This window comes from Condylura cristata, unplaced genomic scaffold (genome assembly GCF_000260355.1).
Source record: "Condylura cristata isolate star-nosed mole 26May11 unplaced genomic scaffold, ConCri1.0 scaffold00026, whole genome shotgun sequence".
NCBI lineage: Eukaryota > Metazoa > Chordata > Mammalia > Eulipotyphla > Talpidae > Condylura > Condylura cristata.
The window spans coordinates 20,427,721-20,440,956 of NW_004567127.1; the positions used below are offsets into that span (position 1 = coordinate 20,427,721).

Here is a 13,236-nt window from a genome sequence, read left to right on the forward strand (position 1 = left end):
GAGCTAGTTGTATTCCTGTAGGGAAAACTTTAGGACAAGGTTTGGCGCGCGCACGCGCGTGTGCGTGCGTGCGTGCATGTGTGTGTGTGTGTGTGTGTGTGTGTGTGTGTAAATATGGAGAGAGGGGACTTGGGTATGATAAAAAGAGATATGCCAAATGACTGCCAAATTATGAGTTGGAATTATCTGGGCTAATTTTATTGGTTTAAATTAAACAAAATTCTGGCCCTGAATATTTAAGAGACTTGACTGTGGTTGCAGCTGGCATTGAGTGGGACATGAACCTGGACTTCTGATAGCAGACCTCTGAGGAATTGGGAGCTGTTTTTCTTCCCTAAGATTCTTGGTTGAATCTCCTTGGCTGTTCTGTGTATCATTTTAACCGTCTCATAACTAGTGTATCCATGAAACAGCATCCGGTTTTCCTGTACTTACCTAGTCTGATTTTCATCCATGACAGATCCCTCTTTAGAATTTTAAAATACTTTTAGTAAAAAGTGTCCGACCTTTGCATCCATTGGCACAAGATGTGCAAGTCACCTTTTAAAAAACCTATGAACTAGATTAAAATAGGTTGATGGTTTGGTTTATTTTAACCTCCAGAGAGTTCTTCCCAGTTTGTGCTCCCTCTAGGGGATCCCCAGCCAATTTCAGACTCCTTTTGTTTCTCTCCTGCCTTCAGAAGCTGAAGGAGTGCTGTCTTCATTTATTAGGAGGTAAATGAATGCACAGAAAGGTGCCCGGCTAGAATAGGGTCCCACATTAGGGAGGCAAAGTGTTAACTGTAGAGGTGAGTGGAGAGGAACATGGGACAATATTGTAATAATAGGCCTATGCCTTTCATTTGTATTTAAAATAAAACAAAACAATACAGAGAAATTATAATTTCTTTTCCACCAAATTTCCTCTCCCTCAGAAACTGATTTTTACTTTTTTTTTTTTTTATAGTGACTTAAAGAAGGTAGTTCTCTTAAATGAAAGGAAATGTTCTATTTCTGTGGCCTGGAATTAATCTCAAATATAAGTCTTTGCCAAATGGAGTAACAATTGGTTCTATTTATGTGTTTTGCTGACCATAAAACTGACATCACTCCCTACTGAGAAATATATATATTTGCCTCATAGAAAGATCATGGTTGGAAGTGTTAAAAAGTAGATTGTTTTAAATGACACAATATGTAATTTAAGATTTAAGGGTTAGCATGAGATCAGTGAACTGTATACCCACACAAATAGTTTATCCTTATTTCCTGTTTTCTCCTTCTCACCTGCCCCCCTTCATTTCTGTTATCTTTCATACTTTTAAATGTTCACAAAAATGTTGGTGAAGTCTTGGAAGTATTTCTCTGTAGTGTGTTATGTCCATTGAATAACAAGCAATAAGTTGAATTTCGATCACCGATGTTTACTTTATCCCTGGAATTTCACTTTACAATTCAAATAGTGGGTCCTCAGATTGAGACAAGCCAAACTAGAGTTTACAAACCTGATTTTTCACTATTTTTGTTGCTCAAAATAAGTTGCATTATGCGGCTGTCCTGAACATTCAGTCATCTCACTTTTCTGTTAAGAAAGTATGTGCAGGGCCTCCCTGGTGGCACAGAGGTTAAAGTCTCAGTGCTAGTCACCAGCCACTGAGGCATCACTTGGATATGGCACAGCAGACCTCTCCTGTCTCACCTGCTGCTCCCCTCAGCAGTGTATTTCATCACTTGGCCTGTTCTGCTCCCCACTCTGTCTCTGGTGAATCCTCTCACCACCCACACCTCTGGTCTACACCCCAGTTCTTCCATGCATAAATAGATAAAAATCACTCTTTAAAGAAAAGGAGTGTATTTGTATATACAGTCTTTTACAAAATTTTTACAGGTTTTATACAAAATCTTCATTTTGTCATCAGATTCTAGCAGCTCACAGCCTTTCTGAGCCTGCCTACAAATAGACAACTGCAGTGTATGATGCAGACTGACTTATGGTGCTTAATGGTTTCTCCCTCACAGCGGTTTTCCACGGCCTGGACACCCTGACTGTGATGGGCATTGCGTTTGCAGCGTTCGTGATTGGAGCACTGCTGACGGGGGCCTTGTGGTACATCTATTCTCACACTGGTGAGTTGTTGGGTGTTGTCCGGTGCTTGTCCATGGGCTGTGCACACAGGATGCTCGCTGTTTACTTCGGTGGAGTTCAGATCATGGGGCTCAGTCTGTGAGGTTCTTGGGTTCTCCTGAGAAAAGAATTCAGTAGACTTTCCCATTCAGCAGCACACGACAAGTTTATTGAGGGAAGGGGGGAAAAACAGAGAGAGTAATGCTTGTGTAGACAGAAGTGGGCAGTCTTAAATCTCCTCTGTGGAAGTTACCCTGGGGGGTCAGGTTACTAAAATCAGTAATCCTCTCTGCCCCCCACCTCTGGCTGATAATCTTTTCTGACCCTGTTTTAGATTCCTGGAAACTTCCATAGCTAGTTTAGTTAAGGTTTATTAATCATCCCTCCCCACCTTCCACCTCTGGTATTTGTCCTTGTGAGACCTTCCATCCTTAATTTTTCTACACTAAGGTTCTAGCACTTTCAAGAATGAATAGTTGAAATATTCAATGAAAGACAGAGGATGTTCATTCCCATGATTTTCAGAGCCGTGTCTTTGGCATAAATTGAGTTTTGCAAAGTGAATTTGCTTTAAGCAGTGTTAGAAAAGGAATTTTTATGCTATTAATGTTAATTGCGTTGAAAGGTTAGTGAAGTTCAGCTTCTAGTATCGTTATTTTATGTGAAGATTTAGTTAAAGAAAGGTTAATGCAGATGAGCTAAAATTCCCCCAAAGCTGAAGACTTCTAACTAGACATAAATGGGCAGCAAGTGGAAAGGAAGCCAGGTTTGATTGCCACACCTGCCAAAGTGCTGAGCGCCGTGCTCAAAGTCCCTAGTCAGCAACTTGAACCAGGATTTCCAGATTTTCAAAACCCAGCTATGGTCTCAGTAAAATATAAAATTCTCATGTCTTTTTATAAAGTCATTAAAATTTCCAAAATATGTTTTCATGAACTGAAAACAAAAATGGTGAAACAAAACTTTGTCTTCAAACTATGCGTCTCCACCCTTCAAAAAACTCCCATGTGCCCTTCCAACTGCTCTTCCCCACCAATCCCAGCACTTTGGCGTGAGCTAAGGACCAGTATTGACCACAGATCCTGCCAGGGGAGTCTGTTCTGCAAGGGGGAAGGGACCCACAGGCTGTCCTGTTGCTGCCTGCTTCGGTCCTTTCCAAATATGGAAAGGAAAGACATGCATTTTGAGGCATGTCTAGCAAGCTAGTTTGTTCTATTTGTTCTGGGAGATCTGCAGTTTGCACCATGAACTAAGGTTAAGTGTTCTGGATTAATCCAGTCAGAGGCCAAGGGCAGGTCCTCCCTTTCTATTTAGAACTTCCTTCATCTTCCATTCAACCAATGAAAGCCATGACCTTGGGCGTTGCCTTGGGCAGCCCAATTAGCTAAGCTGAAAAGATGACTGCTTTAATGGGCGATAACTCAGGGCATTTTGAGAAATCGTATCTTAGTCCTCTTGAGAAGCCTCTCTTCCAATACTGTTCTGATTTATTTTAGATTATGGCAGCAGGGGAGGCATGAACCCTTTCATGTCTAGCACAGAAAAATCTTTGCAATATGAAGCAAATGTTGAGGAGGGGTGACAGTGGGCCTTTGAGTCCTCAAATTATTGTTCCTAGTTAACAAGTTTGAGTAACATACATTTCATAGGAAAGAGAAAATAAGACTCATAAGTGTGATTCTGAGGCTATGCAGACATTTGTGAATCTGTTTAGGACTGTTCTTCATGAATACCTCACACAACACCCAAAGGTGCAGTTCTTAGCAGAGTCGCAGTTTAGAGTAAATTTGTCAGAGAAGCACTCAAACTCATATCTCAATCTCACATTTTCTACAACTTATTCCACTCTCCTGGGTGGCTGTGAAGTCCTAGGGTCTTGGCAGCTTATGCTGTATGCCAGGAATGGGCTGGAAGGCACTCCAGGAAAACTCTGTGTTTCCTTGAGGATTTGACCTGGACTAGTGACCCATAGACACTTAACCATGAGCCCACGCACCATGGCAGACCTTGGACATAGAACTACACTTTGCATCCTGACAGCCCGTCCTGGCTAGGTCAGGTCAAGAAGCCAGGTATAGGGCCGCCAAATGACACTTTCCATTGGGGAACACCCTGCTGAACTCCTTTTCAGACAATCCCATACTCTTTTCCACAGCCATGCTCACAAAGTCATAAAAAGCCACGTCTTGGTTTTACAGCCTTTGTTACTGCTTATTGAATTTTTTTTTAAATAAATGATACGATAGTTTATTTTTACATCATTTTGTGGTTTTTCCATCTCAGTTGCGATCCCCGTGGGCTTCCCATCACCAAATCACCCATGTGCCATCACCATAGTCAGTGCATTTCCCTCCCCACACTGTTTTTGATCCCATTCTCCACTCCACCCCACCAAAATGTCTCTGGTATATAGCTGTTCATTATTATTATTTTCTTGCCTGGTTCATTGTACTCCTACTATGAGTGAAACATCCTTTCCTCAAAAGGGTATTTTTCTTTTTCTTTCTGGCTTATTTCACTAAGCATGATTATTTCCAGCTCCGTCCATGTTGCTGCAAAAGGCATGTGTTTATTTTTTTTTTTGGTTATTTTTTTTGTTTCATTGTGTATATGTACCACATCTTTTTAATCCAGTCATCCACTTTTGGGCATTTGGGCTGTTTCCATGTCTTTCCAATTGTAAATAAAGCAGCAGTAAACATGGGGGTGCAGGTATTTTTTTGAATCATTGTTTTTGTGTCTTTTGGGTAGATACCTAGGAGTAGGATTGCTGGGTCATATGGAAGCTCCGTGTTTAACTGCTCATTGAATTTTGCCCTTTGTTGCCGACAGCTCCCTTCTCCCCAAAGCAGAGACTTGAAAGCTTTTAGGTATTAATATAGGTATTAATATACCTAATTAATGATTAGGTATTAATTATAAGTATAATATAGAAGTCAGTTTACGTATTAATGTAGAAGTTAGTTTGTAAGTAGATTAAAGAGAAACCCAAATCTTTCCTGTGATGATTTTTTAGCAAAGTAAATTATGCTGATTTGGAAGGTAAAAGTTACTTCATAAATATTGTTAATTTGGCTCTAAGCCTCACATGATACAGCTTCAAGTGACCTTTTATTAAAACCTATAGCCTCTACTTCATTTTAAAGACTCTTATAAGGAATAGCAGTGTCCTATAAGCTTGAAAACACCTTATAACTTCAGTTGGTCAACTGATAGTTTCCTGTCCAGAACCCCCTCAGCTTTATACCTGAATCAACTGACAGCAAATTTATATAAAAAGACATCATGATTCAGTGGGCAGTGGGGAGAGATGGGTGTACAAACTGACTCACCTCACTTAATTTCAATGATAATCTAAACTTAGACCTTATATGCTAGATTTGAGGTTCAGGCAGCCTCTGCCTCTGTGTCAAAAACAACCCTTAATTTAGATGAATTCCTTTTAACTTTGCTTTCCATTGCCTCTGAAGTGCAAAGCACAAAACCAAGTCACATGACTGATTTGTGGGTGTACTTACATACCTGGAATGTGTTAACCTAAAAAGGCTTGGTCCCAATTTATCGCCTGAAGGCTCCTTGGGGCAGTTGGGGTGGAAATGCTGTGAAATAGGCCACAGAATCTTTGTGCTCCTTGGTCCATAGCTGATTTGGGGGTCCCTACCACTAGTCCATCAAAGTCCCTAAAGTCACACACAAATTGCCTTTTTTTTGAGGAGAGGGACAAAAGCATTTATATTTGTTTTTGTTTTTGTTTTTGTTTTTTGTGACACGTCCTGACTCTATCACAGTGTGTGTGTACATTTTAAGGACTAAAACAGTTCTTTCTATACGACTGGTAATGTGGACATGAGCCCCCTCCCGCCCACGCCCTTTCCTTGCTCCTCAAGGTGCCATTTTGCCTTAGTTCTTTTCGATGCTCACTAATCCATATCTCTAGATCACGTGAGTGTTTCTTGCTAGTTGACCTAAGCAGTGCCAGCCCTTCCTAGAGAGCTCCTTCTACAGAACCAGAGAATTTAGTTCTCTGACTTCTGTGTCCCTGTTTCATTTTGTATCCCCATTCCCATCATCCCCCTGATGAAATTACACCCAAATTTTGATTAGATAGTACTTACATTCACATAATTAATAACTACCTAAATGTTAATCACAGTATACATTGTTAATTATAGTATACATTGTTTATCCTGTTTGACTTTGAATTTTCCCTAGAATTGTCTTGCTCTCCACTTGTCCTGCTCTCCCAATTAACTTAATTTTCTGTGTACTTGTCACTAATACATCTGTTGACTTTCTGCCAGTTTTCCCAGTCTCTTATATATTTCACATCAGGTTTCTATTGATTCATTATCTTTAGTAAATCTTTCCTGGAGCCTCTGTCTGCTCCCCTCTCAGCTGTGTATCTGGACAGTACTCTCTTCTTAGGCTCTTTCACCACCTTCCTGGGGATCCCCAGCACTTGGAGTTAGAGATGACCTATGTCATATACCCAGGTCTTTCCCTTCTTGGTTTAATGGTGCACACCTTGTGTCTGTGAAAATAATTCTCATAAAAATACTTGATAATTTGGCAAGGTAATAATTGTAGATGATAAATAGTTTTTTCCTTCAGAATTTTGAAAGTAATTTGTCTTCTAGCTCTGAAGCTTGTGTTTTGGGAAATTCAAAGCCATTCAGGCTCCTGATCTTTTTTTAATTAATTAATTTATTTTTTTCCTGGAAGGAATTTTACAATGACAGCTCTTAATTTAGGTGCATTGTCTTGTATTATTCTGGACACTTCACCCTTGTGACCCTTCAGTGCTGAGATTTTAAAGAATTCTTTATTTTCTTCTTATTCCTGTCATCTCTGTTCTATCATTCTAGAAATAATTTTATTTGCGATGAATTTCTTGAATGGTTTTCTGATTTCCATCATTGTTCATTTTTAGGAGATTTGATCTTTACTTTTCAGTTTCTGATTGAGCTAATATTGTCTTCAAACTTTAATTCCAAAACTTTTTCTAATGAGTTAAAAATCGCCCTTGTCTCTAGGGTGCAAGATGCTGTCTTTCTGAGAATGTGAATTCGGGGTTACTGTGGAATGGTTACATGCTGAGCTTGTGGGTAGGACATTGACCGTGAACTCCCAGCAGCTGACTTGGCAGGGCCTTTTTACTGAGGATCCCCTGACATCACATCATTGGAGCTTTTCTCCTGAGCTCATCGTGTTTTCTATAAAGCCAGGTTTTCCTGTTTCCTTCCTGTAGACTATAGATTGCCGGTCAGCATTTTGGGGGTCACAACAGCCAACATGTCGATTTTTATTTAATCCCTCCTCTGGTCTTTGTCCTCAGTTGTCCCTAGGGTCGCTCATGCCAGGAATTTTCAGTTTCATTCTTTTTAAAGAGTCAGCATCTGTCTTCCTCCTGCATAAGGAAGGGCAGGCTGCCAGCTAGCGGAGGTCGGGCAGGAGATTTAGAGAAACTTCATCTGCTTTCACAGAAGCCCCCTTCCCCCACTGTAGCTCCATTTTCACCCTCTCTACCAGAGTTCTCAGAGATTTTGAGTCCTTTCTGTTATAAATTGGTTGTTTTAGACTTTTCCTATTGGTAACTTATGTTCCTGCCCTCTTAAAACTCTGCAAGGTCGGTTTTCAGTCCATCCACATTCTCACCAGGATTCAATGTTTTACTGCTGCTATCTCTGCTCCTGCTCCCTTTCTTCTGTGTCAGTTTGTTCCTTTGAAAAAACCAGCAAGTTGTCATGATGGTGGACTTTTCCTCTATGCCTACATGTTGGCTGCCATTTTGTATCAGTTAGTGTCTTGATTGCTTGATGCTCAGATTGCCATTTCACAGACTCACTACTGTAAGAAATGTTTACTAGCGAAGACTACCTTTAATTTAGAGATGCTTTCAGTCACTTCTTATTGCTTTCAAAAGTTGTCCCTTGAAGCCCCACGCTTCAAGCTAAAAATACCTTTGTTTTGGAGGCAAAATTCTGCAGGAAGGGGGTGTTAAATGTTACAACAGATCTTACTCGACCTTGAACAAGATGCACTTGAAGTCTGATGTCGTAGAGGAGAATGCAGGAATGGTAGGGGGGAAGCCTTCGTTGCCTGTAGATGTATCAGTACAGCCCTCAGGTGGGGACTCTTCAGATTGGAGTCAAAACTGTAGTTTGTTCAGTTGCTAGTCTTGTTACCTGAGCCAGGTGTATTAACCATAGTTCCCTTTAGTAAACACAGAGATGGTCCCTACTTCCTGGAGGTGAAAGTTCTTACTGGTTGGAGGTGAGAGTACATGAAGTGCATCTGAGAAGCCATCTGAACTCCAAATTCTGACCACAGTGCAAAATATTTAAGGTTCCTGGGACACACAGGGTGAAGACAAGCTAAGAGTGGAAGGGACACTTGTCTCTTCCAGATCAAAATAAAATGCTGGGGTTTTGAATTAGATGTGGTGTCCCAGCCCCTTACGCTGCTGTTCTGCAATCCCGGTGACCACATCGTGTGTGTGTGTTCTCAGAAGTGAACCCATACCCAGGTTCTCCTGAGTTTGGTGACAGCTTTAACTAGGACAGTCTCTGGAGGCTTCAGATGTTTTTACGGATCTGTATTTTCTCCAATTCCCAAGCCCAAACCAGGTGAAGAGAGAAGCAGCAAGAGAAAAGGCTAAGGGTATGCCCCCTGTCTCTTCCAGGGGTTGGAAGATATAGCTGGAACAGAATAAACTGTCAAAAAGGCAGGAGCCACACTTTTAACCCTAGGGCTGAGGCTAAAGGTAAAACCCTACAGCCTCGAGAACCGGGAGCAGGCACACTCAGGCAGGACTACTGCAGTTGGAGCAGAGAAAGTGGTAGGCAGAATCTTTTGAAAGATTTGATATCCTACCTTGGAACATGCCTCCTTTCACCCATAACTTACAGTAACATCTAACCTACCCTCTGCAAAAGAAAGGTCTTTTAGCTTGGAGAGTGCAGGGTGACAGAGGTGGCAGTTTTTGAAAATGGGAAGACACGACTGCAAACTTCTCTAAATTAAATGTAGTAGAATTTAGTTACTTTCCTTACAGAAGGGATCTTGTGAAATAATTACAATGGCAATATCAAGAACTCAGGGCATGAATAGCTGCAAAATTGCAACCCATACTTAAGCCTGGAGGAAGCGCTTTGTTTTCTTTCTGGCATCAAATAGCTATAAATGCTAATTACCTCCAGGCATAAGGTTTTTAATCCAGTGCATAAGTATTTCTCAAGAAGGAGAATTCCATGAGTTCCCCTTATATAGCCAATCCTCATAATCATCAAGTCCTCTTCTACATCCCCAGTGCTACCTTTTAAACTCACCCCCTCATGTTCTGCCAGCTCAGAAGGCCCAGGGCAGCTCTCTGTCCCTTTTTCATTTCTGCAGGCAGTATCTGTGACGATTCCTGGAGGTCAGTAGTCAAAGATACCTCTCACCTCTCTTTAGAATTCTTCTGTTATTTCTCCATAGATCCTCTCCATTTATTCATATCTTTCTTAGATAAAGTTTCTTCTTTACGACCTGCCTTCCCAAAAGGCTCAAAGATTAGCATCCAGTTGTGAAACAGACCAAAGAGGTGACAGAAAATCAGATCTGGACAACTCCATGCCAAACAAAAGAAATACAACATATTTTTCCCTTAAGAAATACATTTTTCTATTTCTGAAAGCATCTTCGGCAATATCCAGGCCCAGCCACGGGCTGATATGTAAGGTGGATGAAATTAATCCTCTGTCTTGTCCTAACATAGCCCCCTCTCATGTTCCACACACACCACATGCCTGCTTTTCCTACTCATTCTCCCACTTCCCAGACTCCCTTCCTTGATGTGATGGAGACTTTAGGAACAAAGCTTGAAGGTGGAACATAATCTGATGGCCACATTTGATGAGCTTCCTTAGATGCCTTGCATAGTTAAGTTGGCTTATCTGCTTTTTTCTCCCACCTTTACCAGAAGCTGGCTGGTTGGTTTAGAGAAATAGACATTTGAGGGAAAAATCAGTACTCCCAGCAATCAGAGGGTCGCTGGGATGGAGAGCAGAAAACCCAAGTCAGTCCTGCTTAACTTCTTGGCTTGTAAGCAGAGGCATCAATACATTAAACTCTCTTTCAGCTGAATTTTTCTATAGCGTCACTTCTGTCTGCCAATGAATAAACACTGTCTTAATCTTCCAAAGGTAAACATTTTTTAAACAACTTGGCTAGTATCAAGAAACCTCATTTCTGACCTGTGAAAGTAGCTGCAGAACTAGAAGGAATCACCTGAAGAAAGCATTTCAACCTTTCCCGGCAACAAGATTCTCCTGGGCCCATCATGGGTTGAGAGTCACTGGATTATTTTGTGTCCTGTATGTTGATGACATGAATTCCGCAGCCTTGAGGCTGGGGGCTGCTTTGTTGTGTTTTGCACAGGGCTTCCTCTTGGACATTAGCAGCACCATAGTTTCCAAAATTCTGAAAGTTGAAAGGCCTTCTTCATGGGCACTGATTAAAGTAAACTGACATGGCAACCAATTATATTTGGCAATAGACATCGGAAAGCAAATATTCAGACTTCCTGGGCAGGGAATAGTACTGGCACTTTTCCTGAATATGAATAATCAGCATGTGTCAACTTCTAGATGAAACAAACTTGTTCACTGTCAATAGATGAGGCAAGGCCATCAGGCATGAACTGAGCAAATGAAGCCCAGGTGAGCCAAGAGGGGCTGACTTCCCTCCTGCTGTTTTGGTGCATCCTTTGTTTAAACAGGGAAATGGAATTTTTTAAAACGTGCTTCACATTAGTGTTAACTGGTAGTGAGGTTCAGCTGGGTGTGGATCCACACGGGAGATGTAAGAGAATGAGCTCTGAAAGCAGATCACAAATTGTTCAGATCACAGAAGGTTTTTGGGTTTTAAGGAGTTCTTTGGGTGCTCATCGGAATAGCTAAGAGATTGGATTTCCTTCTAGAATGAAAGCTCCCACTCTAGGAAAAGTGAATTTCTGGCAGAAAGTCACAGTCATTGGTGCAAACTTTTCCACCTTTAATTTCTCTCTCCCTTTTCTTCTCCATCCCTCCTCACCCCCAAGACAAAGCTGGGAATGATCCAAAATACAGATTTCCCAGAAAAGGAGTGAAACTACAGTGTTTCATGGCCTCTCAGGAATATTGACCCCATATCCCCCCTTCATCCCACCATTCCCAGAAAAAAAAAGAACATAATAACGGGAGGAAATGTAGCCATTGCCAAATACACAACAAGCATATAAATGCCCTGAGATTGATGCAGAAATGTGTTTGTAAAAGTGGTGTAGGGAAAGCTGTAACCAGACCCCAGGGCACGAGCCCTTCTAAGTTTTGCAGAACTGCTTTCTGGCAGAGGCTTTTGAGGGGCCGGGAAAGAGGATGGAAGGAACTGGCCAGGACCCTGCTCGTGGAGGGCAGTGCCTTTGCTCTGTGCTATTTTGACGAAGCAGCTGGAGCGAGGGTTGCTTATCTCTGGCCCTTAGCTGTGTGCTTCAGCAAGACAGGAAAGAGGAGGCTCATTCATAAACAGACCTGACCCTCTGGGGATTCCCGCATCGGAGGGAGCAGATTGCTCCTGTTTATGAAGTTGATGCTCTGATTTCTCAAGGAAAACGGCAGTGTCTGTCGTTTTCAAGAGCCCTTGATCACTTTTCCCTACCTAGAGCCATTTTTGAGGACTGCCCTGAGGCTAGTTCTGCTGAAGAAAAGATTTAGCTCTAGAGCTTTTTGCAGGACTAAATGCAAACCATGTGTGTGACCCAAGGGTCCCTCCCTCTCCAAAGCCTTACACATTTGGCATAAGGAAGGGGTTTAGCTCAAATGCACTGGGGTGTGTAATGAAAAGTGGGATTCTTAATGTGTTAGGAGAGACTCATGTTGCACCTCACAGTGAACCTCAGAATGGGGGTGGGGGGGCTCCCTGGCAACCACAGTTCCCACGTGCCAGCAACCAAACCCCTTCCCACCCCTGTTCCTGCTCTGTAGCAACCTCCTCCCACCTCCATTCCTCAAGTAGTTCTGGACACCCTGTTCTTAGCTACATTCTCTGCTGTAGGGCGACATCTAGGCTTCGCCACTGCCCTTTGTACACAGGCATTCAGAAGGAGGCCCTGGACTGCCCAGGTTCTCTTACCACAGTTGAAACTTCTCACCCGCCAACTTGTGCAGTATCTGCGTGGAGGACGTGGTCGGAGCGTCTTGGGCACGGGTGCTGTCAGTTGGAGTACACAGACCCGTGGTGGGGTGTTCTTTCCAAAGCCACTGGAACCTGGGAGTTCATTGTCGACTCTCTGGGACCTTAGCCACGATAACTGCTTGTCAGTCAACTTAGAAAGAGTACCCTCCTGCAAGAGGCTTTCAAAGCAAAGCACCAACAAACAACACGGATGGTGTAGGGCCATCGATCCTGTGGTTTCCAGCCATGGTGGAGGAGAGCAGCAGCTGGGGAAATGTGCTCTGCAGGAGTGCTCACACCTAACACAACTTTTCCCTCCCCACCCTTCCTCTGTTGACTGCAGGGGAGACGGCAGGGAGGCAGCAAGTCCCCACCTCCCCGCCAGCATCGGAAAACAGCAGCGCTGCGCACAGCATTGGCAGCACGCAGAGTACGCCCTGCTCCAGCAGCAGCACAGCCTAGCCCGCCCAAAAGCGGGGAGCAGGGCTGATGCGCACTGACACGCGCCCAGGCTTCGAAGGCTCGATTGTGGACCCCTTGTAAGGAGAGACTGAATTTCGATGTAAAGATCACCAGTTGTATTCACACACTCACCACCCCACCGCCCCCGCCCCCCCCCAGGGCTGCCGTAAACGTGACCCCTGGACTGTAACACACCAGAATTCATGTGAGAAAGCTAAAGGGGGTGGCCTTCTTCACCAGCCCCTCACAGGCTTGGGGGTTTTCAATGTGAAACACATGCCAGTTCTTAAAATGCTGCTTTGTCCAGGTAATAAGATCCATCATGGGACCCTGGGTATTTACTGAGACTCAAGAAGTTGAGAAACAGAGCATAGGACCAGTGAGGAGATGTGGCCAAAGATGGTTTTTATAACTGAACCATGATGTAAAACGAAAGAAATGCTTTGAGACTTTTGAAGTCCCGCCCTGTTGAATTTG

At 42.8% G+C, this 13,236-nt stretch overlaps 1 protein-coding gene across 1 annotated transcript in view; it reads left to right on the forward strand.

Annotated features, from left to right (window-relative positions):
• Window positions 1-12,903, forward strand: part of TGFBR3 (transforming growth factor, beta receptor III) — a 179,671-nt gene extending 166,768 nt beyond the window's left edge. Inside the window, exons 16-17 of the mRNA XM_012730162.1 lie at window positions 2,001-2,108; window positions 12,641-12,903. Of these exons, the coding sequence (XP_012585616.1) occupies window positions 2,001-2,108; window positions 12,641-12,759 (227 nt within the window). The 3' untranslated portion in view covers window positions 12,760-12,903. The remainder of the gene's footprint in view (window positions 1-2,000; window positions 2,109-12,640) is intronic.
• Window positions 12,904-13,236: the final 333 nt, after the last annotated feature.